The sequence below is a fragment of the Tachypleus tridentatus genome, chromosome 9, assembly GCF_004210375.1.
Source record: "Tachypleus tridentatus isolate NWPU-2018 chromosome 9, ASM421037v1, whole genome shotgun sequence".
Taxonomy (NCBI): Eukaryota; Metazoa; Arthropoda; class Merostomata; order Xiphosura; family Limulidae; genus Tachypleus; species Tachypleus tridentatus.
In genome coordinates, this window is record NC_134833.1 from 115,017,929 (window position 1) to 115,043,851 (window position 25,923).

At 30.4% G+C, this 25,923-nt stretch overlaps 1 protein-coding gene across 2 annotated transcripts in view; it reads left to right on the forward strand.

The window, feature by feature from the left end:
• Positions 1–25,923, forward strand: part of Rab3-GAP (Rab3 GTPase activating protein) — a 60,995-nt gene that overhangs the window by 5,109 nt on the left and 29,963 nt on the right. The window contains exons 2-18 of one of the 2 annotated variants that reach the window (XM_076456636.1): positions 66–236; positions 728–809; positions 1,899–1,946; positions 2,838–3,034; positions 3,439–3,540; positions 3,898–3,997; positions 7,211–7,309; positions 7,966–8,114; positions 8,496–8,566; positions 8,849–8,932; positions 9,985–10,124; positions 11,450–11,580; positions 14,302–14,360; positions 17,254–17,394; positions 20,065–20,147; positions 24,774–24,838; positions 25,378–25,468. In XM_076456636.1, coding sequence (XP_076312751.1) covers positions 800–809; positions 1,899–1,946; positions 2,838–3,034; positions 3,439–3,540; positions 3,898–3,997; positions 7,211–7,309; positions 7,966–8,114; positions 8,496–8,566; positions 8,849–8,932; positions 9,985–10,124; positions 11,450–11,580; positions 14,302–14,360; positions 17,254–17,394; positions 20,065–20,147; positions 24,774–24,838; positions 25,378–25,468 — 1,570 coding nt within the window. In that variant the 5' untranslated portion in view covers positions 66–236; positions 728–799. The remainder of the gene's footprint in view (positions 1–65; positions 237–727; positions 810–1,898; positions 1,947–2,837; positions 3,035–3,438; positions 3,541–3,897; positions 3,998–7,210; positions 7,310–7,965; positions 8,115–8,495; positions 8,567–8,848; positions 8,933–9,984; positions 10,125–11,449; positions 11,581–14,301; positions 14,361–17,253; positions 17,395–20,064; positions 20,148–24,773; positions 24,839–25,377; positions 25,469–25,923) is intronic. The other variant, XM_076456635.1, reaches the window with a different exon arrangement.

Below are 25,923 nucleotides of genomic sequence, written 5' to 3' on the forward strand. Positions count from 1 at the left end.
GTATAAACATAGAATAATTATATATGAGATAAAATATTTTTACCTAATTATGTGTCATGTTTCAGATGATGATGAATGGAAAAATACCTGGGAATGGGGCAACGCAGAAGAAGGAGGTACGGATCATGAAAACAGAAGTACAGATCAGACATGGCTACAGCAGTGTGTGGTTGGGATGTCTCCTGGTGCTGACCTTTTAATATTAGCAGCCAATCAGTATGCTGCTTTCTTAACAAGTAAGCTAGTTGTACTCAGATTAATGTGACAATGTATTAAAACTTGTTTCATCCTGATACTAAGTCATATTGTATCTGTATATACACACAGTAACCAGCTGATGCATTGTTAAGTTATTTTTCTTTAATAATCTTTCGTTAAAATGAATAACAGAAAACATGAAGCTTTTGTGTTATAGATATGTATATATATATATTTAAATTTTAATAAATTTTAAATTAAAAAAATATATGTTGATTATGCCATGACTGCTATTCTCTTTCTTTCTGCCAAGAAATGGACTTTGCTATTTTGTTACTTTTTTCCTCTTTCCGATAACTGATGACTTCACCCTTGCTGTACTCACTCATATATACGAACTATGTCCAAACATTTGACTTACATCCTTTACTAAAAGGATCCTAGGGAAATCATAATTAGTTATATGATGCATAGTTATTCCTTATAAAAGTTTATAAATTATTATATTATAATTGTTTCTTATTACAAGGAAAATGGGATTTCAATGAAGAAAGTGAACTCAAAATGAAATTCTATTTGTCTGAAGGGGAGATGTTAGCTTATGCAGATGGGTAATTAATTTTTGATTTATACCCTTAGTTTCATCATTTAAACTACTTGTTTTAGTCATGTTCATAAATGTGATAGTGAACTTTAACTAACATCCATTTGTATTGAAGTTCTAATTGTTTCAATAATGCAATATTTTAAATAGTGAAATTTGAAGGACACAGTGTTGTGATTCTCATTTTTTTCAAACATTAAACAGGTTGATTTTTTTAGCTTGGTCAAACTGTGTATTTTGTTTTCCTTGTCATAGTCTTTGTTCAGTAAAAGTATTAAATGTATCAACTCACTGTCCTATAATAACATTGAGTGAGAGAAGAAGAAACAAAGTGGAAACAGATATGAATTTAAACATTAAAAAAGTGAGTGAAAATGAGTAGTAACAGGGCACAACTGAATAAACAGCATTTAGCACGTAAAAAAAGTAATGAATTTTATCTTTCTCTTGGCTAATTTTAATCAACCAAATTCACAGATATTGAATAATATTAATAGCATCTATAAATAAAATTGAAAGTGTTATAAATAAAATCTAAGAGTGTGTATATGATAGCTTTAACTTGTTTCAAAGTGTTTTATTGCAAGTTATATTTAATGGTTTTATTCCAAATGTGTTGATTATTTTGGTTTTGATCCATCACATGAATTTTAATATTAAAGCTCTTCACAAAACATTATGAATACACCACTCTAATTATATGTATATAACAACTTTAACCTGTTGACTGCTAAGTATTTCAGCTGCTATAGTGTAACTTTAATGCTTCTTCATTTTGTAACTTTTTTCGTGACGCCATTTTGGATCAAAAGTGAAACATTTTATAAGTAGGTAAAATCCATATATGGTGCTGACATCTAGCGTTGAAGTTAAGTATTATTGATAACAAATTAACTTGTTCATGGCATTGTGTTACTGATCGGCTTCGACGAGTTATCTCGTCTACGCCACTGAACAGGTTAATTTGAAATGTGTTTTTAAGTTCTTCACGTAGACATTTTTTGTGTAATTTCTAGATAATCATGTCATGTTTTGTGAACTATGAATTCTGAGTACTTTTGAAGCTAACACAAAATTAAAACTTATTTTGGCACAGGGAAGAAATCACTGCAATCTTGTGTCTACCTCTGGCATCACAGAAAAAGTTTGTAGTTTTTATTTCGATACAATTTATAGTGATATTCAAATGGCCTAGCTAAATTAACAAAAAATGTATTTTTTAAAATTATTTTTAAAAGAAAAAATTATAAATGTTTATGTACAAAAATATTTTTTGTTTTAAAAAAACAAGATTGATAAAGGCTTACTAATAGGTTGAGTCAAGTTGTATATATCTATTTTTCTTAGCCCTGAAATAACTCTTTCTTTTCAATTTATTAATAAAAAAATATATTCATTACTGAATGGTACCAATCTTTTGTTAATAAAATTTTACTTAAAAACCACTGAAGAGGAATTTCAAAACAACTTGTACAGTACAGCTTGTTGAATAGATGATGATATAATTAAATAATACTTGATTCCCTTGCTGTATTATATTGATGAACAGTATTAATATAAATGTTTTTGTCTGTATTTTGGTAGAATCTGCTGGATGATAGCTATTATACTAAATATTAGTATTATTTAAAGTCAGTCAGGAATAAACCAGTTGTATTAATAAAATAGTATGCAGTCTTAAAACCTTTACCAAAGATGCTGTTTTTCTATGGTATTCATAGTAGAAAAATGCATGTTCTAGAGAAAACAAAATTTTGCCTCATTTATTCACTATAAATTTGTAAGTTTAAATGATATGACTTTTGTAGAGCTTTTGAATATATGTATATTAGCTTCATAATGCAGTTAATTTGACTGGTTAAGAGTTTGTCTGTAATGAAGGTTAAAACATTCTGAAACATTCTTTATAGTTTAGAAGTTATGCAAATTTCACAATTTGCTATTGTACACAGCCTACTTGTAAAATTAGTCATCAGTTCTGTTTTGTATTTTGCCTAAACAAAATGTTAGTTTTGAATTTTTATGGCCTTTACAGCTAGGTTGGCACCTTTTGATGCTGGATGTATTATAGTATTTACCATATATTACTGTCAGTTGGCATCTTGTTTATACTACAGTGCGTACCAGACTTCTCACACTCAGTTTTTAATATGTAGAAGTGCTCATGGAGAACCAGACTGGACTTGTATCATCATAGGATTTAGTTCAGGTTATTTGAGAATGTATACAGAGGTAAGTTTATATACTTATATGTAGTAAACCATAATCCAAAATTTGAAACTGCAAAGAGTAATTTTAACAATTTAATTCCTGCTGTGTTCTTGTTTCACTTTATCATGTGCTATTACTGTTATGTCATCACTTGCTCTCATTTTGTAACTTACATTCAAAAAATACTAATATCATGTCACTGAAGTCAGGAAGATCTGATTAAAAGTGGAAACAGTTCAGTTAAGTATTTAATGCATTTACATTTTCTGGAATATTGTGGAAAAACAAATTTATTGAACATTGTGATAAACCATTTATATTGATTGTTAATATATCTGCTTAATTTTACAAGATTAACTCTTAACGGTAATGCACATACATACTTGTATACATACAGACACACATGTTTTGATTTTTTTTACCAGAAAGCTGAACTTCTGCTCTCACAGTTATTGCATGAAGAACCAGTAAGGCAATTAAAATTCCAGACCTATAACCCATCTCGTTACAGAGAATTTACAGAACAGGTTAGTTGCTGCTGCTTGTATGTATTATAATGTGAACTGACTAGTAGAGATATTTTTTGAGAGAGCTAGAAGACAACTTTATTTAGAAGCTAGTAAAATGTTGCTTGCATTTGTAGTCACTTTAGTGGTAAAAAATATTATTTTTCTCTGTTTATGTGGTAAACTTAGAAATGTGTGACAACTGTTCTTTTATTTTTTGCAATGACATTATTTTGATCTTGAGTCATTGTTATAATATTGAGTTAAATAAGTTATTTATACTTTTCAAAGAATAAAATATGAAAACATTAATTTGCTAGTTAAATTATCCTGTGGAAAAGTTACAGGAATGTAAAGAGTTTTAATAATGTTTCTCAGCTAGATGACTTGGTTATAGTCTATTCATCTGCTGTAGTCAGTGTGGAAGGCTTTAGCTTATTCCAGACTTTAAGAGCTTGTCGAAACCAGCTTGCAAGAGGTAAGTAAAAAAAAAAAAAAGGGGGTTTGATATTGTATTTTAGATTTTGTTTTTATAAAATAGAAAAAAAAATTTCAGTAAATGAAGAGCCTAGTCTGTTTTTGGCTTTTATAATTTCTTGGTGCATTGTACACTGTTATTGTTGTCACTTGTTCTTTGATTTGGTGTCAACTATAATTTGTGTTTCAGATAAAATTAGAACATCTGTCTTTCAAAAATTACATAGTTTTGTCACTAATTAACTATATATATATAACAATGCAATGTTCAAGTGTAAGAAAATGTCAAAATTATGGATTTTACTTTATCATTAACTCATTATGTATTATGTGCTGATACAATACACACAATCTTTTCTCACACAAAGATATCTCAAATCAGTGCTGCCTTTTTATGTTAACTTTGTTCACTCACCACTAGACTTAAGGTTCTTCATCTAAACTCATGTTTCTATGTAGTATTGCTGTGTTGTTGTATTCAAATGAGCATGCGACAACCTTCCATCAATATGAGTGCCACTTACCCTCCTCGTGAACCTGACTCTGTGTACTGACTGTTCAGTTATGAATCCTCCATTTGGCACTCATAGTCAGACCTTAACACGTATGTTTTACTTACAAGCTTTTTAGTATAAGCATTTTCTGTTGTAAAAGTATCTACAACACAAAGATCCATTGTTGTGGAAAGTTTAATTTGAAATTTGTATTTCCAAAAATTCTACAACATATTTTGTGGCCCTTTTACATTATGGATTCAAATGTTGTGGTAACTTCCACTTTGACTGATGTGGGACAACAAGTTGCTCTTGATGGACAAACAAATACCATGGCATTGGATTCCTCTGTCTGTCAAGAAAATGATTGTTATTGTTTGATGGGAGATTGTGTTTTTCATGTGGCCTGGATCTTCTTTCTTCTAACCTCTTCTTACAAATCTAGTTCATGACAATGAAGATTTTGGCAGTCTTTTTTTTTCTACTATTTGTTTGCCAACATTTATACCAGTGTTGTCTTGGATCTCCATATACCTTCTTCTTTTTGTGGATATCATTTCTTAAGTACGTTTACCATGTTACCTTCTCTCTCTTCTGTTTCATATAATTCCTCACCTTCTCTTCTTTTCTCCTGTTTTTCCTCCTCCTCTAGATAGTGAGGTCCATGCAAAACAGTTATTTCAATTTCACTCTGATGCCAGAATGTCTCATCCTATTTGCTTTGTTGACACATAGCTTTGGCTTATTATTGGGCTGATTTCCCTTTCTTGGACTCCCAGACTGGAGTGTCTTCTTCAGGCTTATTTTTCAAATCCTCTGCCTTTTCTTTTACTTTCTCAGGTCCACTTTTTATGCCTTCATCATATATTAACTACCCTATTGCATTATCTTTTCTTCCTTCTTCTTATTTTTGAGGGAATTCACTGTTTCACTGAAGGATTTTAATGGTTTTAAAATCAATGGCTTGATTTTAATTTTCCCTTATATTTATTACATTGGAATTTTTTTTTACTTCCTTGAGGTTGCATCTTATTTGATTAATATATTGTTGGGATTTGTTACAGAGAGATGCCCTTCCTGCTCAGGTGCATTTAACTCTCTTCCATTGCAGGGACATTTGTCTGGCTACCTTCCTTCTTTTCATTGTATATTTCTCATATCTTGCAAACTCCTTTTCTTCCATTTATGTATCTAGTTCTTTTCCATCTTCTTCTTTCCTTCTCCCTCCATTCTGTGCTTGCACTGTTTGTAGACATCAGCACCAACAAGTCTTGGTGGAGACTATCCTTTAAGTTGGGAACAGTAGTGGCCCATATAGCTTGGTTTGCAGATCTTTGGCTTCCCATTGCAGCTGATTGTTAGTTGCTACAAGTTTTATCAGAAGGCCATACCTTTCATTTTATTGTCACTGTCTTTAAGGGATGCTGGCAAAATACACGATCCTTCAAAGACAGTGACAGACATGTTGGTCATGGATGCTCTTGAATCCATTTCTTTTCCTTTTCCAGGATTTTCTTCCTTTCTCGTTATTGTTCCCAAGAAAATTGAAGATTTGAATTTGGATATAACTCTCTCATGTTTCAGGTGTTTTCTTGGTTTTTCTTTGTTTACCATAGAGAGTTTCTTGTATTTTATTTTACTCGGGGGCTCCAGACAAAAGAGAACTTTTTTACGTTCCCATGACTCCTATATCCACACTTTACCTTTGGTTGGAGCATGGAGGTCTGGTTTGTCAGTTCTGAACTCTCTCTTTTGTCCTTGCTTCAGCCCCATACATTTTTGTGGTGAGTTGTGTGTGCTTTTACTCATTACATACACAGATAACTGGTTTCTTTTAATTCCATTTTAACAGGACTTGTACAACTATACTTTCCTCCTCATTCAGAAGGTGGCTTATTTTGATTTGTTAGTCAAGATGGAAAACTCTCATCTCGCACCTTGTCAGTATCCGGTTTGCTTGCTCATGTTTTTCAGTTTCCATTTTAATTTTCAGTTCTTATTAGAAAACACTAATAATGAATTATATAACTGTTGGTAACCTGAACTAGAAACAATATATAATACCAAAAAGAAATATAGTCCAAGTCAGTAGTTGTTTCAATATGGTAACAAGAACAAAAGAAATCAAAATACAAATATTACCTGTGAATGAAGTGAATTCTGCAAACTCATCTAAAATTTCTCACAAAATTATATTTTGTATTTCTAAATTAATTTTGTTTTTAAAGTATTAAATCATCACTAAGGGTACATCAAGAAAGACACTCTTCTGTCAGGTTAGAAATGTATCTTATGGCTGACTGTTAAAAAAAAAAGGTTTCAAGTTGCATATGCACATATTTCCTAAAAGAACACATCAAACGTACAAAACACAATGCCTACAGAAGTTTTGATAAGACAATATGCAATATCTGAATGTCTGTTGCACAACTTGTGTATGTTAAAGATCTGTACATATCGTTTTTAAAAGTCATAACAAATACAAGTGCATGTAATGTGGGAAACTGCAGGTGATCTTAAAAACATTGGTGATGGTAAAAATTGCTAGGAAATTAGACAAAGAAGGATGTTGGTTTTAGATATTTATGTATTTAGCAATCAGCAATGTAAGTCTGGTGACAGGTCTTTCTTTTTCTTGTTGTATGACTATTTTAAATTAAAAAATAACCTTTTCAAGGTTTTTAAGTTCATTATTTTCAACTTTTTGCTGACTTGTGTAGCTACAGCTGGTAAGTGGGAAACAGTGGATCCACCACCTTTAACATATAAGAAATGGGGCTTTCAAGATCAAAAGGAACTCTCAGATTGTGAACATGTTGGTGAGTTGTCTCAGATCACATGTGTGGCTTTTAAATAGTGATACATCTTATCAAAAATATAAGATATACTCTTTAATTTTGTCATTGACTCTCATTTTGTGGTTTGTTATATTAGTAAGCTCCTGCACCATGTTACTGATTTTATTTGATGATATGCTATTTTAATATATCAAATAATTGCCATGTTGCAAAAATGTTTATAACTGTGACATGGTGCATTCCTTAGTGTATCATAAGAGTCAAAACTATTTCTTAATATGCCATGTTGGATATACTATTCCTAAGGAAAATATTCCTAAATGTGTTGTGGTGTTAAAACTGTTTCTAACTGTGCCATGTTGCAGAAACTGTTCCTGAGTATGTTATGATATCAAAGCTATTCCTAAGTGTGCTATGGTGTCGAAACTGTTTTTGAATGTGCTGTGTTGGAGACACTATACGTGAGTGTACCATGTTGGAGAAACTGTTCCTAAGTGTGGAAAGTTGGAGAAGCTGGCTCTAAGTATGTTGGATTGGAGAAGCTCTTTTTCAAGTGTGCTGTGATGAAGAAATTGGTTTCTAGAATTCTATTGTGCAATTGTAAAAATTTATATTAATATTTATTTGCATATGATGTGAAGTATTCTGTATCGTTGCTTAAACAATTATTTATTCAGGAGGAGTGACTCCTTCTTCATTTGATCAGATGATGGGAGAGTCAATTCAGCGAGGATCTCATGGTACTGTTAAATCCATAATTCCAGCCTCAACTCTTCTAGTAACTGTTGGTCTAGAACCATATATTGGTTTTTTCTGTGCTTCAGAGGTATGATTAAAATATTTCATAGCAACAAACTTGATATAAATATAACCGGTAACAGATCATCTCATATTAACATCAGTGGCACAGCATTCATGTATTCCTTGTATAAATGTCCAACATATAACACTTCGTGAGAAAATTGCTAATTTAGTAACTTATTTTCCATTTATTTTGATATCATATTGAGATTTTTTTAAGTTTGGATGTTAAGCTGATCTTTAAAAACATGATGTGAATTTTTGAATTGGTTTAAAAGTTTTCTGTTTATTTTACATCTTAAGTACTGTATAAATGATAGGTCCTGTGAAAATGCTTAACTTTTCTGTGCTTCTGTTAAAGAATTTTTATGACTTTAGATCTAGGTAAGGTGTTTTCTCCTTTCAGGGAACAGTTCAACCTATATTATCTGAAATGGCTATGGCAGTTGCAAGCAAGTTGAAAACATTTATAACAGGGTTTGTTTTAATTTCATTCTTATTCAAGTTACAAATCACAGCAAGTAGATGTCATGTATATGCTTTGTTATTGTTGAAAGAGAGCATAAAAGTAATAAAGATTAAAAACTTTCAAGTCTTGTGTTTGGTAAATTAGGAGATAAATATAATGTTCAGTCAGTTAATATTTCTTTCTTCAGTATGTGGAATAATAATCTGTTATATCTAAAGGTAATTTTGAGACTTGTAATTGCTAAACTTAAGATGTATTTTTTAATGTCTAACCTGTTTTTGATGTTTTAGTGGACTACTTGGGTTTAGAGGACGAACCCAACAAGAAGATCCTCACCATCCATCTCTTGAAGCACCAACACTTGTACCTATGAAGTGAGTTTCTTTTAATATCATATATTTAAAACAATAGTGTGATTTATTTTTTCTTTGAAATGATATATCAGATTTTAAGGTAGAGAAGTAACTTAATTTATTTCACACCCACATGATGATTGTTCAAATTAATTTTAAAAAAGTAATGAACTAAATGTAATAGTTCATGTGTAAAATAAAAAAAGTGTTATTGATGTAATAACAAATACAAAAGCTTACTTCTTATAACCTATGAAATCTCAACTTTGAATTTATAAGAAACCTAGTAGGATTGCATCTCCATGATTTACTGTTGAGTTTTAGCAACATCTTCCTGAAGATATCTGTATTTATTTCACATTCTTGATCAAGAAATAAATGAGAAAAGTCCCCTATGTTTAAAAATGTCTCTTACATTTGGAAATCATACTGGTTTTTCATAATTTTCTCTAAAACATGTAAAATTAACTAAAAATCCAATAATTTTTGTTTTACTTTTTATTTCTAAGGATTTTATAGGTTTTAAATACACTAGTGCTGAAAGCACATCAGAGATCACAACTGGGTGACTATTTAAACTCCATCTTACCACTTTGTTTGTGTTGATGGCAACTTCATCTAATTGTAGTTTCTTTTAGTACTAAAAATTAAGTTTTTAATATCTTTTTCTGCCTCTCTGGGAGCAATGGCCAAGAGAAAAACTCAGTTATAATGAGTTGACTAACTATTGTGGTATTATCACTACCTGAAATGCTGTGAAATTTTGTGTGTAATTGCATTGTTTGGTGATAGAGGTTACCTAAATTTATATGATTTTCTTTTATTGTTCTTAATGATATAAACTATTATATTATAAACACCAACACTAGTATTGCAGGAGTGTATAGTTGTTTGAGGTGACTCAATAATGTCTTGAATGGTAAGATGTGAACTTATCTTATAATTTAGTTTTTTTGAATATTGTTTACACATTATTGCTTTTTAAAGGGATTCCTCTCAGTATTATCAGTATTTTTTGTTTTTGTCCTGATATTGGGGTCATGTTCATAACTTGTTGCATACATTATTTTCAGACATGGAATATATGATAAAAGACGCCAGGGAGGACGAATCGTACTGTCACCTAACAAGACTATGGCAGCCATTACAGATGGTTTTGGCCGTGTTATTCTTTTTGACATTCTCAAGGGTCTAGCAGTAAGGATGTGGAAAGGTAAGGTCTTGAAACAATATTTTAATGACTTGTTTAATTGTCTTTGCCTCAAACTGAATGTTAAATTTAAATAGGTTAAATAGACATGCATATAATTGGACTCGCACTACGCACTGTGAAAAGTCAACTAATCTTGGATGTTATTTAGAGTTATAAATATATAGGAAATATTTGAACAATAGGAATCTTGTCTTTCTCAGTTACCTTCTTTTTTCAGGATTTATTATTTTTTGAGTTTTGCCAAAGTCAAGTGTTTGTCAATGAAACTTAAACTAGCTTTTTGATTTCATTAAAATTTGTCTCAGACTTATTACTTTTGTTATGAGCTCTATTTTTAAATAGATTATTCTTTGGATTTATAGGTGACACACAGACTTGGGAAGAAATGAAAGCTTGATTTTAAAAAAAAAATAGATATACTGTTAAGAAAAATCAAAACAACTTATTTCTGATGAGTTTTACAATTCATCATTTCCTGAAGGATCATGTCTTCAAAGAATTAACAGATAGTCTGCCTTGACTATAAATCAAATTAGACTTAACTTTTGTCCCTTATTTTAACCCAGTTTTTGGTCCTTCCAAGATCAGTCTCAATGTGAGAGTGTAGAATGTTTGAAGGGACAAAATACTGTAAAATATACATAACCTTTCAAAATCATTTGCCAGCTACTCCATCTCACAGAACACTGTATTACATCTCAGCTCTGCATTTATGTAAATATATGTTAATGTATCTTATGGTTTATAATATTTAGTCATTAGGAATTTATATAACAGGTTTTTTGTAAATTGTATGGAATATTCTTCTTATATATGGCAGATAAACTTTACTAGGTTCCTACTGTAGACAAAAGCAGTTTAATACCATTTTACTGAATTAAGTATATTTGTTATAGTATGTGACTGAGGGTTTGTGAATTAAAAGAAAAAGAAAATTTATTTACAGTTTTGGTTTGAAGTTTAGTGTCATGCATTTTAAATGATCATTTGTATGATTTAGACTTTCATAGTTGTAAATTTTTAGGAACTTTTGAGGCTTACTAGAAATTTACACGTATTTTAATAGTTATAGAATTAATAATGTGTATGATGTCAACTACCCTCTCTTCAGTTATCAAATAAAATTACCTGTCATTCTTTGATTTTTTAATCCTTTGATTGCATCTGCTAACAAGGTGTGTGGAATTTTTGTGAGCCATACACTGTGTACAGCACACTTGCATTCAACTACCAGAGATGAACTGTACCCTATACAGTGAACCAGCTGTCAGTGGGTTAATTACTTGGCACTCACAAAGCTCATTTGTAGGTTTTTTTACTTCCAGGTTACCGTGATGCTCAATGTGGATGGATAGAAACTGTGGATGAAAGTAGCCATCCTGAACACAGAGAAGGACAGATATCCAAGAGAGCTTACTTTCTTGTCATTTATGCTCCACGAAGAGGTATTGTAGAGGTGGGAACTTTAATATTTTTATACTAATGATATGAATATATGATTGTTAATAACTTATAAGCATAATTATGTCAAAATTTCTATTTTTCATTCTGCATTTGTCTATTCAAGATATTAAACATGCATAAATAAATTATGTATGCAAACATGCATTTATGGTTTAGGTTTTCTTTAAGCCTTAACTCATTGTATTAGTAAATCTAGATAATTGTGTGTTTTCTGAACCAAACAAGCTTAAATGCTAATAGTGTGTGGCAAAATAATACTTCTTATTTACAGCTTGGTCTCACACAAGCCTGTAAGGTGAGCAGAATAAAACCAGTATAAATGTAGTAAAGAAATAATAGTACCTTTAAATATGAAAACATTGCATTTTATGAAAATTAGTAGTTAAACAACTTTACCCATCATGTGGATACTCTCACTATCAAGCATGTTTTCATCCATACGTTCAGTAGGATCAAACCTCTTGAAAGATTAACAAGACTAAGTTGTTATATTCAATATTAATAGATATCGGTTATTTTACAAGTGTTTGTTATTATATTCTTCAAAATGCACTTGGTTATTTGAGAAGACCAGTTGAATTTTATTTGGTTCCTATAGTTATGTCAAAATTACAAAATTATCAGGTGGTATTTTTCTCTCAGAAGAGAGTTGAATATTTATTTATTGATAAACGTTTCTGTACTTGGGCATGTTGATGCATATATTTATGTACAGCATTATAAGCAGTTTAAAATGAGTTGACATGTTCTTTATGCCAGTCAGTATTGACAAAAGTTACTCCCTTATTTCTAGGACTTCAGATGGTTGCTTTAGCATTTGTTTAGGCTTGTCCTAATGTGTGTTTCAGCTCATCATTTTCATAAAGATAAAGAACTGTTGAATGTCATACCTAATAGTGCCTTGTGAAAGAATTATCTGTGTCTAATGTTAAATATTATTCTCCATAGGGTTAATTCTTGTTGAAGTAATGCCTGTTTTTTTGTCCTAGGCAACTAAATAAAACACTTTATTTTTGTTTCAGGTGAATTAACACTTTAAACACATTTTGATGAAAAAGCTAGAAAAATGACCTCTATACTCTAGATAATTATAAAAGAAATTTTTATTGTAACCAATGTTTCACCTATGTGTTGGTTAAAATAAAGCTCTTTCATTAATATCTAAAGTATAAAAGGTCGTTTTGTCTAACCTTTCTATAAAAATATGTAAATCTCTCCATTGTGCACTACAAATTTATAAAAGTAACACTTTAAATCCATACTTTTTTGTGCTGCTGGAATTATTTTCATGATTTCTTAATAATTATCACCATACCTCATAAAAATTTGCTTACCTTCATTTTGTTGATAATACGTGGTATGGATTGATTTTCAGCCAAAAAGACAAATGTAATTGAATTGGACAGTGGGAAGCATCAGAGGAATAGATCAGTATTTTCAGCCATATCTTGGTAGAATATACTTGAGTTTGAGTTAAATTTACATTAAAAACTCTTTAAAACATTTTTTGATCAATCTCATGATAGAGTAGGTTGCTTAACTTGCTTGTTGAACTTGATTGTGCTTGAAAATATAATAAGCTAGCATTTTTAAATATTTTCAAATCTTGGTTTATATTTTCATTTTGTATGTTTTAATGATACCTCTCTAAATGTTCCAGTTTATGTTTTCTTAAATCTAAGTTCTTATTTATTAATTTTTATTATGTGTAATAACTTGCAACATTTTACTGTTTTGCAGGACTGTCAGTTTTTTTATACAAATATGTATGTAGTTTTCTAATTTGTTTTTGGTTCATACTTCAAACACTATTGTAATACCTTAGAATAGTAATATTAACATCTTGTGAACTGTATAATATTAAATCTTAGTTAACTAATCTGTAATCAGAACTCATAGGCTTCAGGTCTGGGAGAGAGTAGCTCTCCAAAACATCAAACACTTAGTTTTTATAATTTGCAGTTTATCTGCCTATTTGTTTTCCAGGCTTAATTCTTAGTCACACAAACATAAATGTTATTTTGATGGAAAATTAATATTGTTTATATTCTGGCTTTATCTGTACACACGAATACTTAATTATTTAAAGTTTTGAAATTAAAATCAAATTGGTGTATTTTGAAGAAACAAAATTCATTTTTTTGGAATTCATAAATAGGAACCATGTTTTTTTTTTTTTTAATATTGTCATTTATTATTTATGCAGTCATGGTACTTGTATTTTTTACTTATTGTGGACATAAGGAATTGGAGAAATATCTTTCTCATGAGTATTCTAATGTCCAACCAGTAAAACATGGATGGGATTATACCTCACTCTTGAGGGAGTGAGTTGAGATTGAAGTAAACATAATAATGCAACAAAGAAAGTATTAAGATTGGATTATACATCTTTCAGAGAATGAGTCATGATAGGATTATACACCAACTTCTGAGAAAGCATGCAATATACTTCAAGGAAAAGGTTACGAATGGGTTCTTCAAAATCTTTCAGAGATGGAATTTTAAGTAAAATCTTTCAGAGATGGAATTTTAAGTTGGTGACTATGCAGTATTCTTTTGAGTAGGATAGTATATCATACGTGGACAAAAACTGTATCTATTTTTTCACAGACAGCATTAAGATAGGAATTTGTACCATTCATTGCAGAAGCTTTGATATTCTGTAAACCAGTGAATTGTTAAGAGAAAGCAGTTTTAATATTTTTTACAGACTTGGTGTTCCCAACAAGGTCCTCGTGTTGGAGCTTTTAATGTTGGAAAGTTTGGAAGGTAAGATTATATTTTTCAAACTGTCAAAAGAAAGTCAAGTAATTGTGAAATTACTTCCAGTTTATTAACTATGAGATAATAAAGGTTATACACAAGTTTGTTAATAAACTCTTCCTCACTTTACTCCACATATCAAGTCTTATGGTCAATAAAGAACATATATGTTTCATTAAATAAACAAGCAAACCCAGAAAAGCATAAATCCACAAGTTGTTTGAAAGATTCAATATGCAGAGTACTAAAAGTAAATTGAGATTAGGTGAAACTTTATGTCAAACACACTTAAGTAATGACTGCCTTAATTGTTGAAGCCTAGTGTAGAAACTTTCCAGGAATATGAACAAAATGTATGTTAATAAGAAAATGAACATAAACCAACAATGTGTTGTAGGACTCTCATACAACTTGGATTGTAATAATTAGAACTTCTTTTGATGTTAATTTTAGAAAGTTAATGTCGATTTTATAGTTTAAAACATTTATGTGTGTAAAGGTAATGGGATGACTAATGTCGTATTGAATTTGATTTTGCTAGCATCATGAAGGTTTTATGAACCTAATACAGATCACAACTGTAACTGGTTGAACAAGGCTTGTAATGCCACTTCTTGCAGCTTAACTAGTAACATTGCTCTATGTGTAACCATATTGCCACAGGTATCCTTCATGACACAAAGGTTTAGTACTTTGCATTAAGAAATTTTATTAAAGTATTATTTTGTTTATGTTATACCAGTTAATATAGTGTAAAATTTTAACTAACAATCCATATTTTAATGGTATATTAAAAACGTTCTGAATTTTCATCAGTGTGACACTTGTGACAAATTATTCTCTAGGCATCTTCTTTTTTCCTGTTTTATCCCACCACACCTCCAGAAGTATAAAATGAAACATAACTTAGTCACTATCAAATTATCATTGCTCAGACATATAATTTTAAAAGCCTTTAATTTTGTTTGGTTACATAGCTATTGCATAGAAAATCAGACCTCTTCTGTCACACCCACCTGTTACATCCTCATTTCAGGACTTGTTAATAGTTTTGTCTTATATTTAATTATGTATTACCTATAACCAATAGGAAGACAAGATTTTCATATATCAAATGACATATGGTATAATGTTGTGCTCTTGATAGATAATTGTCAGTTTTACTGAGAACATAAAGATCATTTCCATGGGAGAGCTAACGACTAGCTTGGAGACATTTGTAATGGCTCTTGTTGCATAGTTAAAAGGCAGAAAAATTATGGAAGATAGAGAAAATTGTCTACTTTTTGCATATTATTAGTCTGTATTCTTTGGTGCATTATTTAATTAAATAATTATTTAATGCATCACTACCATTAGTATAAAAAAAGTAGGGTTATGTGTCATTGACAATCATATCTTTTTAGGTTAGTTAAGATTATATTAGGTAAAATAATTAATAATAATAATAATAATAATATAATGTTTTTTGAGACGTGAGCAGTTCATAGTAGCTTGTGGGAAATGCAATTTGATTGCATAACGTTGAGGTGCATGTATCCCAAGTGAATATAATGTAGAGAAAATAACAGATAAATACAGTGTTACTGAAAACAAGCAGTTGAAATGTATTTTGGGTGTTTTTGACATTACTGAAAGGAAATTTGAGATTGTTGAGATTAATAAGTATTTTGAATCTCATCATGAAAATAACTTAGCACATAGACTTATTCAAAACATATCTCAGTATATTCTTGGACAAATCTCTATTTCAGTTTATTAAAAATACTTTACTAAAAATGTACATAATTTTTTGTATATGAAGTCTTGTAGCATCAACTGAAAGACTGCTAAATTTTGTAATACATACTATTTTGAAGGTTAGATGTATTAAATCTGTAAATACTTTAAATGGGTACAAAGAAATCAAAGTTATCAAGCTTATTTTGATGGAGTTAATATCACACTAATGGAAACGATGTTGTCTTCCTTAGTTCAGAGATTTCTTGAATGTTTTTAAATAATATTTTGAGTCATTTTATGATTCTGAGATTAAGCCTAAAGACAGACCTTGTATGAGAGAAGACAGGAGTTTGAATTGCTTATAACAAAATACTTTCTAGCAGTAGCTGTGGTTAACCCCTCAGTTCAGATTGTAAAACACTTTCATGGGATTTCAAAAGCTACTGTGTTCAAGCCCAGAAAATACAAAAAAGATAGATTACTACAGGATAATTACAAATATAACTTGACAGTCTCATAAATAAAAACTGGAACTTTCAGAAAAAAATTGGTTCTTATCTAGGGATAATCCCCTGAAGTTAAGACATCGAGTTTGACTCAGAAATATGGAAAAACTGGGTGATGTTCATTTTGTGTTCACTTGATGATTCTGTAATGAGGCCTGAAATGACAGTTTTTGTGAAAAGAGAGAAATGTAGCAGATTGAATTGTGATAAAAGTGTTTAACTTGTAGGACATTTTTGTAACAGTTTAGTCTGTTAAGTGTTAAGTGTTCTGCAAGTTGGGCACTTGGTTTTTGAAAGGTAATGAATCTCATTTTGGGAGATGCAAAAGGTAGATGGCTGTACCACTATCTAATTATTTTAGCAACTTGCATATGTTGAAACCAACAGACCTGAAATGCTCTGATGTAGTTTGTATGGTTGATGTTGATCCAAGCCATTTACAGCCTTGATATTTTGATATATTATTTTGTTATGTGTTAATGGAATTTTCTGTTAAAATCTGTCATGTAGAAACTAGTATACTTTGAGTAATTTCTAATGTAACAAAAACTTGTTTTTGAGTATTTTGAAAATGTTTGAGCTTATTTATCTACTCTATTTTATAATTATACATGTGCTACGAATCATAATTTTTTTAGTTGGATTTAAAATAAAATGTTTGTTTTTTACAGACTTTTGTATTTTAACTACACTATGATGGGGTTGAACAATACAACAGCTCACAATTGTAAACCCATGATCTATCCCTGCTGCTTACTTGATGCTGACGGGAACATTTATTCTTTTGCTGTCCCATTTCACTGTGCACTCAGGTAAGGCAATTAAATAAACAAAACAGGTCAGCATTAAAAGTTCACCTATTTAACATCTTTAGCTTAAAGGATTTATTTTTGTGATAAAGATTTAAATGATGCATAGAAAATGTGCAGTTAGTGCTTTAATATTTTTAACTTTTGTTGGTTTTTAAAGAATTTTGTAATAAGGATGCTTTGTAATAATGTGATAGCTCACAGGTAAACAGAGTACAGAGTTATCTGATTACCACTACAATTAGAGGTTCAAGGACCTAGTATATAGAAGGACAGATGTAGTGATGTGTTTCAGCTGGAATTGTTGAAGTCAAATTAAAATGAGACACTAATTTTTTGAATAACAAATCATAGAAGGGTTGATTTACTAGTGGTAGACTTGTATTTTCATCTGAAAATCTCAAAAATGAAGTAAAAATGTAGTATTTAACTGATAAGTTTATAAAGCTGTAAATACAAGCAAATGAAAAATAAACTCCAATTCCGAGATGATCACTCACCACCACACACAGATTAACTATTTTTCTCAGCATATTTGACAAGGAGATTTGTATGCCACTGGCACTGGTGCAACTCCCACTTTTCATATGATCATCACGTGAATTGTGCCACTACATGGTGGCATTATTTTGTGACAAAAGCCCTCAACCAATAGGAGGGTGACACATCTCTATGTCCACTAATTCTCCATATGCATGCGTACTTGTTAATCTTTATTTTTTACATTGGTGCTGCAGACCATAGGCATGTTTAACCCTTTAACAGCGGGAATGTTGTATGTAGCAGCATCAATTGTTGATAACTCGTTTAAGGTTTCATGTCTATGAGCAATTTATTGCTTTAAAATTTTTGTCTTGAATTTTTAATGGACTGTGATTTGTTCTTAGTATACACACTTGAGCCTCATTTTTGATATGGCTTTTTAGAGGCTTATTAACTGTCAGGATCATTTCCATAATTTTTCAATGAGTTTTGGATTATCACATAATTAATAGCCTCCATACTTCCCTACTTCTTGCTGACGAGATCACATGTTGTATAACCTCTCGTGTTCTTATCTTCCTGATGTTTTTCTCATCATTGCCATTTATTGCTCATCTAGATCAATCTTCTGCTCACCTTTTCTTTCTAGGCCCCTCGGTGTGGATTCCTGTACATGGTATGGGGACCTCCCAGGTAAGGCTCTGTTTTTTCAGTTTACCTCCTGTGGGATCTGAACATCCACCCACATGTTTGCTGTGCTTGGCCACCCGTGACGGGTCCTGAGAGGGTCCTGGTGGTTGAGGGGTCCAACCCTAACACACTTCTTAGGTCTTGCTTATTCCTCTCTTCCTTCTGGGTTTTAGATTTACACAACAACTTATATCTTGAGCCCTATTGTTAGCACCTATTTGCCTCAGCCTTGGCCCATTTTATATTCTTATCCTTTTTTCTTCATTCCATTATCCTCTCTGTTACTTTTCTCTCTCTCTCTCTCTCTCTCACAGTTCCCTCTTTCATAGAGGTATATTCTTCTTCCACTCTCATGCTTAGAATTTTCCTGATCTCTTATTTATAGGGCTGGAATTTTCAGTAATGTGGCATTATTCTTGTCTTGTTTATGATTTCATTCCACTATATTTGTCTACCACATATTGTATAAGTACCTTATACAAAGTACATATTAATACACTTGTCTGTATGGATTAATTTCATTTTATCCAAATGAAAAAAACATTAGTAGGAAAAACCTTGTACTGGAATCAGCATGTGTAACAATGATTAAGAGTAGTGGAAATTAAAGATGCAAAATTATAGAAAAAACATTTAAAATTATTCAGTAGTTAAATAAAAAGTAAGCAAAGTAATCAGTTAGGGTTTCAGTGTCAGGTGTATCATTTATTAATTCTCATCTATAAATCAATAAAGATACATAGCAATTACATAAGCCAATGTTTATCACAATTCATTACTTTTGTACTGATAAGATCAATGTCACTACAACAAGATAGCACTTGGAAAGGCTTGTGTGAAAATCTTTGTTTACATACCAGATTTAATTCACATAGTTCATTGTTGAAATATTTATTTAAATCATAATTTTCTGTACACAAATTTTATTTATTTATTTTTATTTTATCTTTCAAATAAAATGTTTTGTGTGAGAGAAGTATCCCATACTCAGCAAGTGTTTCGATTAGCTGTAATATACCTATGTGTCAGGGTAGAAGTAGCTATTCATGCTTTATAACTGAATTGTTTTTGATAAAAACGTTAATCCATACATTCTCTTTGATATGTGAGGTCAAGATCTATGTACTGAAGTAGATAATATGTGTACTGCAAATTTTAGCAAATTGAAGGATAAATAGTAATTTAATTATGAAAATTGAATTGTTTAGATGGGAGTTGAGAAAATCCTATAATTTCAACTCTATTTATTGCAATCCATTACTGATTAGAATTTTTGATGAATGCTAGAACTTATTTGGGTTTCAGTTTTAGCTCAAAGCTCCATATATCTGTTATCACCGTAATTCTAACCCCCTCTTTTTTTTTTAATTTTAATAAAGTTTAAATACAATTACTGGAAAAAATATACTACATGAACTAAATATATAAAAATGATTTTGATTTAAATTGAGAAATATATATGTATTTTGTTTTTAGTAACTGTGAAAATTTATTACTTAGTGGGAGAAACAGCAAAAAAGCAAGAGATTTACATCTTCTGAAAGATCTTAGGACAATGTTGAAAGATTCTGATCTCAACCAAGGTATGTATGTATGCTCACACAAAAATAAATGTGAGACCTTTACTACCATATGGTGCTAAACATTATACAAATCTCTAAAGAACTGAAAGCTGAGTTTCAGAGAATGTAAAAATGACTTCTTGTTCTTGAAGTAAAAATTGCTAAGTAGTTAAAAATCTGTGGATAAATGAGTTTAAATGGCATGTATTTTGGCTCAAAACATTATTGCATTTTCCATACTTCTTCCACATAAACAAGTGGACGTGGGAGAATTGTGTTTAGGTTTACGTTTTATATTTTACTTAATTATGTGTTAATTCACAAAGTATTAAAAGAAATCTACATTTTCCTAGTCTTAATTTTAAACATTTCATTGTAATGTTCTGTAGACTGTATAGTACAATTTGTTGATAATAGCTACAGATGGTAATATCATAGAGAAAGTGAAAGACAAAATATATAATTGTGTAACTTAAATTAAAAAGAGCTTTTGATAGTCACTTTGAAGGTTCTAGGGGCTATGAAAATGAAATTTGAAACCTATAAGTTAAACAAATTTATTTTGTGACACTCATATTGTTTTGTTGGTAATCTGAGAGTCTTCTTGGGTACAGTCCCATAAACTTAGAGTTATACAGTAAATATTTAGGTCAAACAAGACTTTAAAATATTTACTATTGACTGCTAAGGCTGTACATATATAAAAGTGTACACAAAAAAGCAAAAGGAAAAGATTTGTTCAAAACAGCCTGTTTTTTTTAATTATTATTATTATTCTTGCCAGCTTACAACATTAATGCCTTGGTATATTGCACTTAAACCTTTTATAAAATATTAAATAAATTCTTGCAAAGGTTTTAAGGGTATTGAAAAGCCAGTTCATTTCTTCTATATTTTATGTAAGTGTTTGCTAAATTCTCATGTAAGTCTCCATGACAATCCAGCTATGGCTAAACACTTCACATCTCAAATAATGTGATCAAATAGTCAATAGCTACAGTAAATCATTGTGTACAGTATCAGCTAGCTATTAGCTATGTTTATTATTATTACAATGTATAAAGTTAGTTACAATATTAAGTGATACTTTTCCCATACTTAAGCATAAAACAAACAAGATAAATAAAAGCATGCAAATAGGGGTTATAAAAAATAAAAAAAGAAACAAGGCTGGAAGAAATACTGTAGACATCATTTACTTAAACTATAAATTCCTATTTTAACTCCTCCAAGTGAAAGATTGGTAACATCATGGACCCATAGTAGGGGTTTGTAGTTTGAGTAAATAATGTTTACAGTATCTCCAGTTTTGTTTACTCTCCTTTTTTTTTACAACCTCTACTTGCAGATTTTTAAGTTTCCAATTTTATTATTTATTTTGTTAAAATTAATACTTGTACAAAAACACACTTTAATAACTTTACTATAGAAATAAACATCAAATAAAACAAGTTAGTAAGCAGGTGGTATACATGTACATTCAAAACCAAATACAAACTGGTAGGTACATTATTCTAAACTATATATTCAAGTAATTAAATTATAAAAATAAAGCACAGTGATTCAACATCCAATTACCATTAATGACTGAATTATGCAATGAGAACAACATTGTCAGATATAAAAGACTTTGTGTAAATATTAGTAATTAATTTGTTGGTGAATATATCATAATAACTTAAATTTTTTGTAACAAGAGTTTAAAGCAATTATTTTAAAGGTAATAGTTATGACAAATTTGATTACATAATTCGATAATAATCACACATTGTGTTTATAATTCATTGATATTCAGGCTACTGAACATCATGTGCAATCCATTGATGTTAAGGCTATAGAGATTTCTAGAAGGCCTAAATGAGAGATGTGTAAATGGCATTAAGCAGATGAGAGTAAAGTAACAGGAAGGTGAAGTTCAGTTAAATGCAGTTCTAGTTGTGAGAGTAAAAGGCCTAACAGTTGATATGTTTAAGTGAGATTAACAATTTCATTAGAGATAAGGAGAATAAGTTACCTTGTCAAAGTGTGTTATGAAGTAATTCAACCAGCCTGAGTGGACATTGAAAGGTGGACAATTTTAGGAAATATGAAAAAGGAGCAGATGATTTTTGAAGTACAGGATAAAACTACAGTAACTCAATGACAATGGAGGCAAAATATACACATATAGTCTGGCAATAATAATAAAGAAAAGTAGTTTGGTTTTTCAACTGAATTCTAAAGTAACTGAATAAGCCTTAGTGGATTTTTGACAAGAAGTGTTTAAGATATAACTGTCACCTACATAGTGTGAGGAATTTTTGTACATACTCGTTCCATATGTATATATTATTTTGATAACAAGTGGAGTGCCTACCATTTATTTTTTTTAATTTATCACCAACTAGTCATAGACAGCTAAAGGCTCTTCAGCCCATTACATCAATATATATTTACTTACTGTATATAGAAACAAGAAAGTTCTTGATAAACATCAATGAAAGAAAATTTAAAGAAAACATTAATTATTCATAAACTAAAACTTAATTAAATCAAACTGGTGACCCACTATACATTTTCTAAATTAGAACAAAATGCTTATGCAGTATTTCACAATACATGACAGTTATCAAATGATGGCCATACACAATAGATGGCGGTTACCAAATGATGGCCATACAAGTGTTATAAAGTTAACCAAAAATATAAATAATTCACTTAAAAGTTGTACCTCTGGACTTTTATTTAAAGTATATATTTGTATTAAAAAAAAAAATGAGAGAGAGGAAAATAAAGTGATTCCCATAATAAACTAGCTTCAGTGGTACAATCCAAACAGGTAAAACATTTTTAACTTTTGATGTGTGCTTACCACACACGTCTTTTACATAAAGTGCATTTATCTTAAGTTCTGTTTTACTGTATTTAAAACCTGGCATTGTTTTCTTTTACATATTTAACTTGATACAGCTGCCAGCTGAAACCTTGTTCAAAATTTGTCAAATTTGTTTGCTATGTATTGTGTCCAGTAGTGTTGTGGTTTTGAGGTAAGCAGCTGTTCATGAAGCCATTACAAATTCCTTATGTAAGAGCAAATTCATTACTATGAAGTTTTGCATTTCTTTTTACCCAAGTCAAAATGTTAAGATCTCAAAATGATATTCATTGCACAGACCAAAAGTTTTTCAGGTAAATGCTTTTTTCACCACAGGCCCAGTGATCATGTAGCAGTTTCATAAATCTTTGTGACCTCATCAGAGAGAGTTTCTAGGTATCATCATTTTGCACACTATGCACCTCTACTTTGCACATCATTGGATTTGGTGTAGTATTCACATATCAGTCAATAAGTGAAAAGTACTGAGAAGACTATCAGTGTTGCATTTTGTATATTGTGTGAGACCTGGACTTTCTCTCAAAATACTTTAAGCAGCATCTCTTCCTGCAGCCTCAAAACTGAGATTACTAATTTCCTAAATTGTTTCATCATTTCCATTCTCCTGTGTGCAAGTTTGCACTGATAAAGTAACTGGAGCTACTGTGGCTAGCACTGCACCAAAGAAATTGGCTGACACACCTGGAGCACTTGTATATGCTGCAGGAAATGATACAGATAAAGCAGCTGGAACTGCAGAGGATTGTTTAGGACTGCTGCTTCTACCATAACCTCTTATGCATCTGAAAAACTGTTTTGTTGGTAGTAGCACTTTATTTGTACTTTCCTCACTTTCATATGCAGGACTGTCTGTTTCACAAATCCAGGGCTTATTGCTTTCGTGATTGCTTATGTTTCCTGCATTATAATAATTTTTAACAAAGCTGTTAGCATCTCTATCGCGTGTTGAGCACAAGTTTGACATCTATGAGCCACTTTTGAGTTTTTGAGCCTGTCAGTTTCTCTGTTACTATATATATACTTAAATCAACAGACAAGCCTATACCACTTTTCACAGGAACAGAATATAGATAGAGGATTATAAGTAGGCTGTGTTATGATTTACTCAAGCTGAGAAATAAGTAGATACCACTTCTCACAGGAATTGCTAAGATTGTAAGTATACTATGCTAAAATTTCTTCACACTTATCCTTTGAGACCTCAAGGGCCAGAATATAATCAGACTAATGTAATAAAAGATTTGGGAGCTCATTTGGAAATAGAAATAATGATGGGCATCTATACTGAAACTGCAGGTTATTTGCAATACAAAAAAGAATCAACCCAAATTGTATGTTATAAATAAAAGCTGTAATGTAAACGACAGTCAAGTTGACGAGTTTTTTGTGATTCTAGGTAAAATTGATTATAACTTTTATTTTTACAGTTTTGCCTTTGAAACACTGTCAGGATATTTAATGTACAGATTTAGAAAATATCTTGAAAGGACAACAGCATATCTTTCCTAAAAATGCATAAAGATATTTATATTTGAAACACTGTCAGGATATTTAATGTACAGATTTAGAAAATATCTTGAAAGGACAACAGCATATCTTTCCTAAAAATGCATAAAGATATTTATATTTTAAAAGGGAAAACTGTCAAATTGACAGCTTGGGCAATTATTGTGTTAACAGATCAAACCAGGTTTTAATTAATAAAATACCTTAGTATCATTTTATGATATTATAATACTATGTAGTTACTTTATAGTTATTTCTTTCACTAGATAAATTGGTTTCTGAAATTAAAAAAATCTTGCTGGATTTGAAGACAGCTAGTATTCGACAGCAGGTTAGTAATTTCATTTTCTTTTAATATGATTTATTTTTTATATGACTGATTTATTTAATAGTTGTAAAGAGATGTCTCAGAAGGATCTGTTAAGTTTTAAATGTATGCAGTTTTGAAAATGTGAATAGTGTTATTTCAGTTGTAAATATGGGTAATAACTAGAATTAGATATTGTTCTTTTATCTGTAAAGATGGGTAATAACTAGAATTGAATAGTGTTCTTTCATCTGTAAACATGGATAATAACTAGAATTGAATAGTGTCCTTTCAGTTTTTAAGTATAGGCAATAACTATATATTGTTCTCTCAACATGGATAATAACTAGAATTGGATAGTATTTTTTTCCCTCTGTAAACATTTGTAATTTTCAAAACTAAATAATGTTCTTTCAGTTTTAAATGCAGGTAATAGTTAGAATTGAATGGTGTTCATTGTAAATAATTGAATAGTGCACTAGCAGCTGTGAACCATTTTCACTTTAGAGAGTTTGTATATATAGAAATTTATGAATACACATCACATTTTTCTTTGTTCTTAGGCTGTAGAAATAATTTTGCAGAACAAGTTTCTAACTAGTGAATTTATCAGTGAGATAGTTTCCACTTTACACAGTTATCTTCAGAATCAAGGTAAGTCCTTGGCATACTGGTTAGTTATTGTACATTGGGGCCTTTTAAATAATCTCTGTGAAGAGATAGGATTTAGATACATGGTTAAGTATTGTAAGTTGTTAATGGTGCAGTACTTATTGTGTATTTTAATGTAACTGTTTAGAGCTATTAAGCTAAAGAATAAAATTATTTTTAATGCAAAATTTTCCAATAAAATATCTAAGTTAGCAATATATTAGAATAATAATAAAATAATTAATTAATATTTTTATCATCTACCAAAAAAAATGAAGTTTGAAAAATATTTAAAATAACAAACAATTTTTATGAAAGGGTAGGAGTTGAATGTCTGGGATACAGCCTTCAAAAGTATGTGTTTCACACTTTCTTGCATGGAAAGTAAGTGATAATCAAACCATTAGGAACTCCACAGTTAAAACATACTGTAGGAGTAATTTTTTCACCTTTTGACA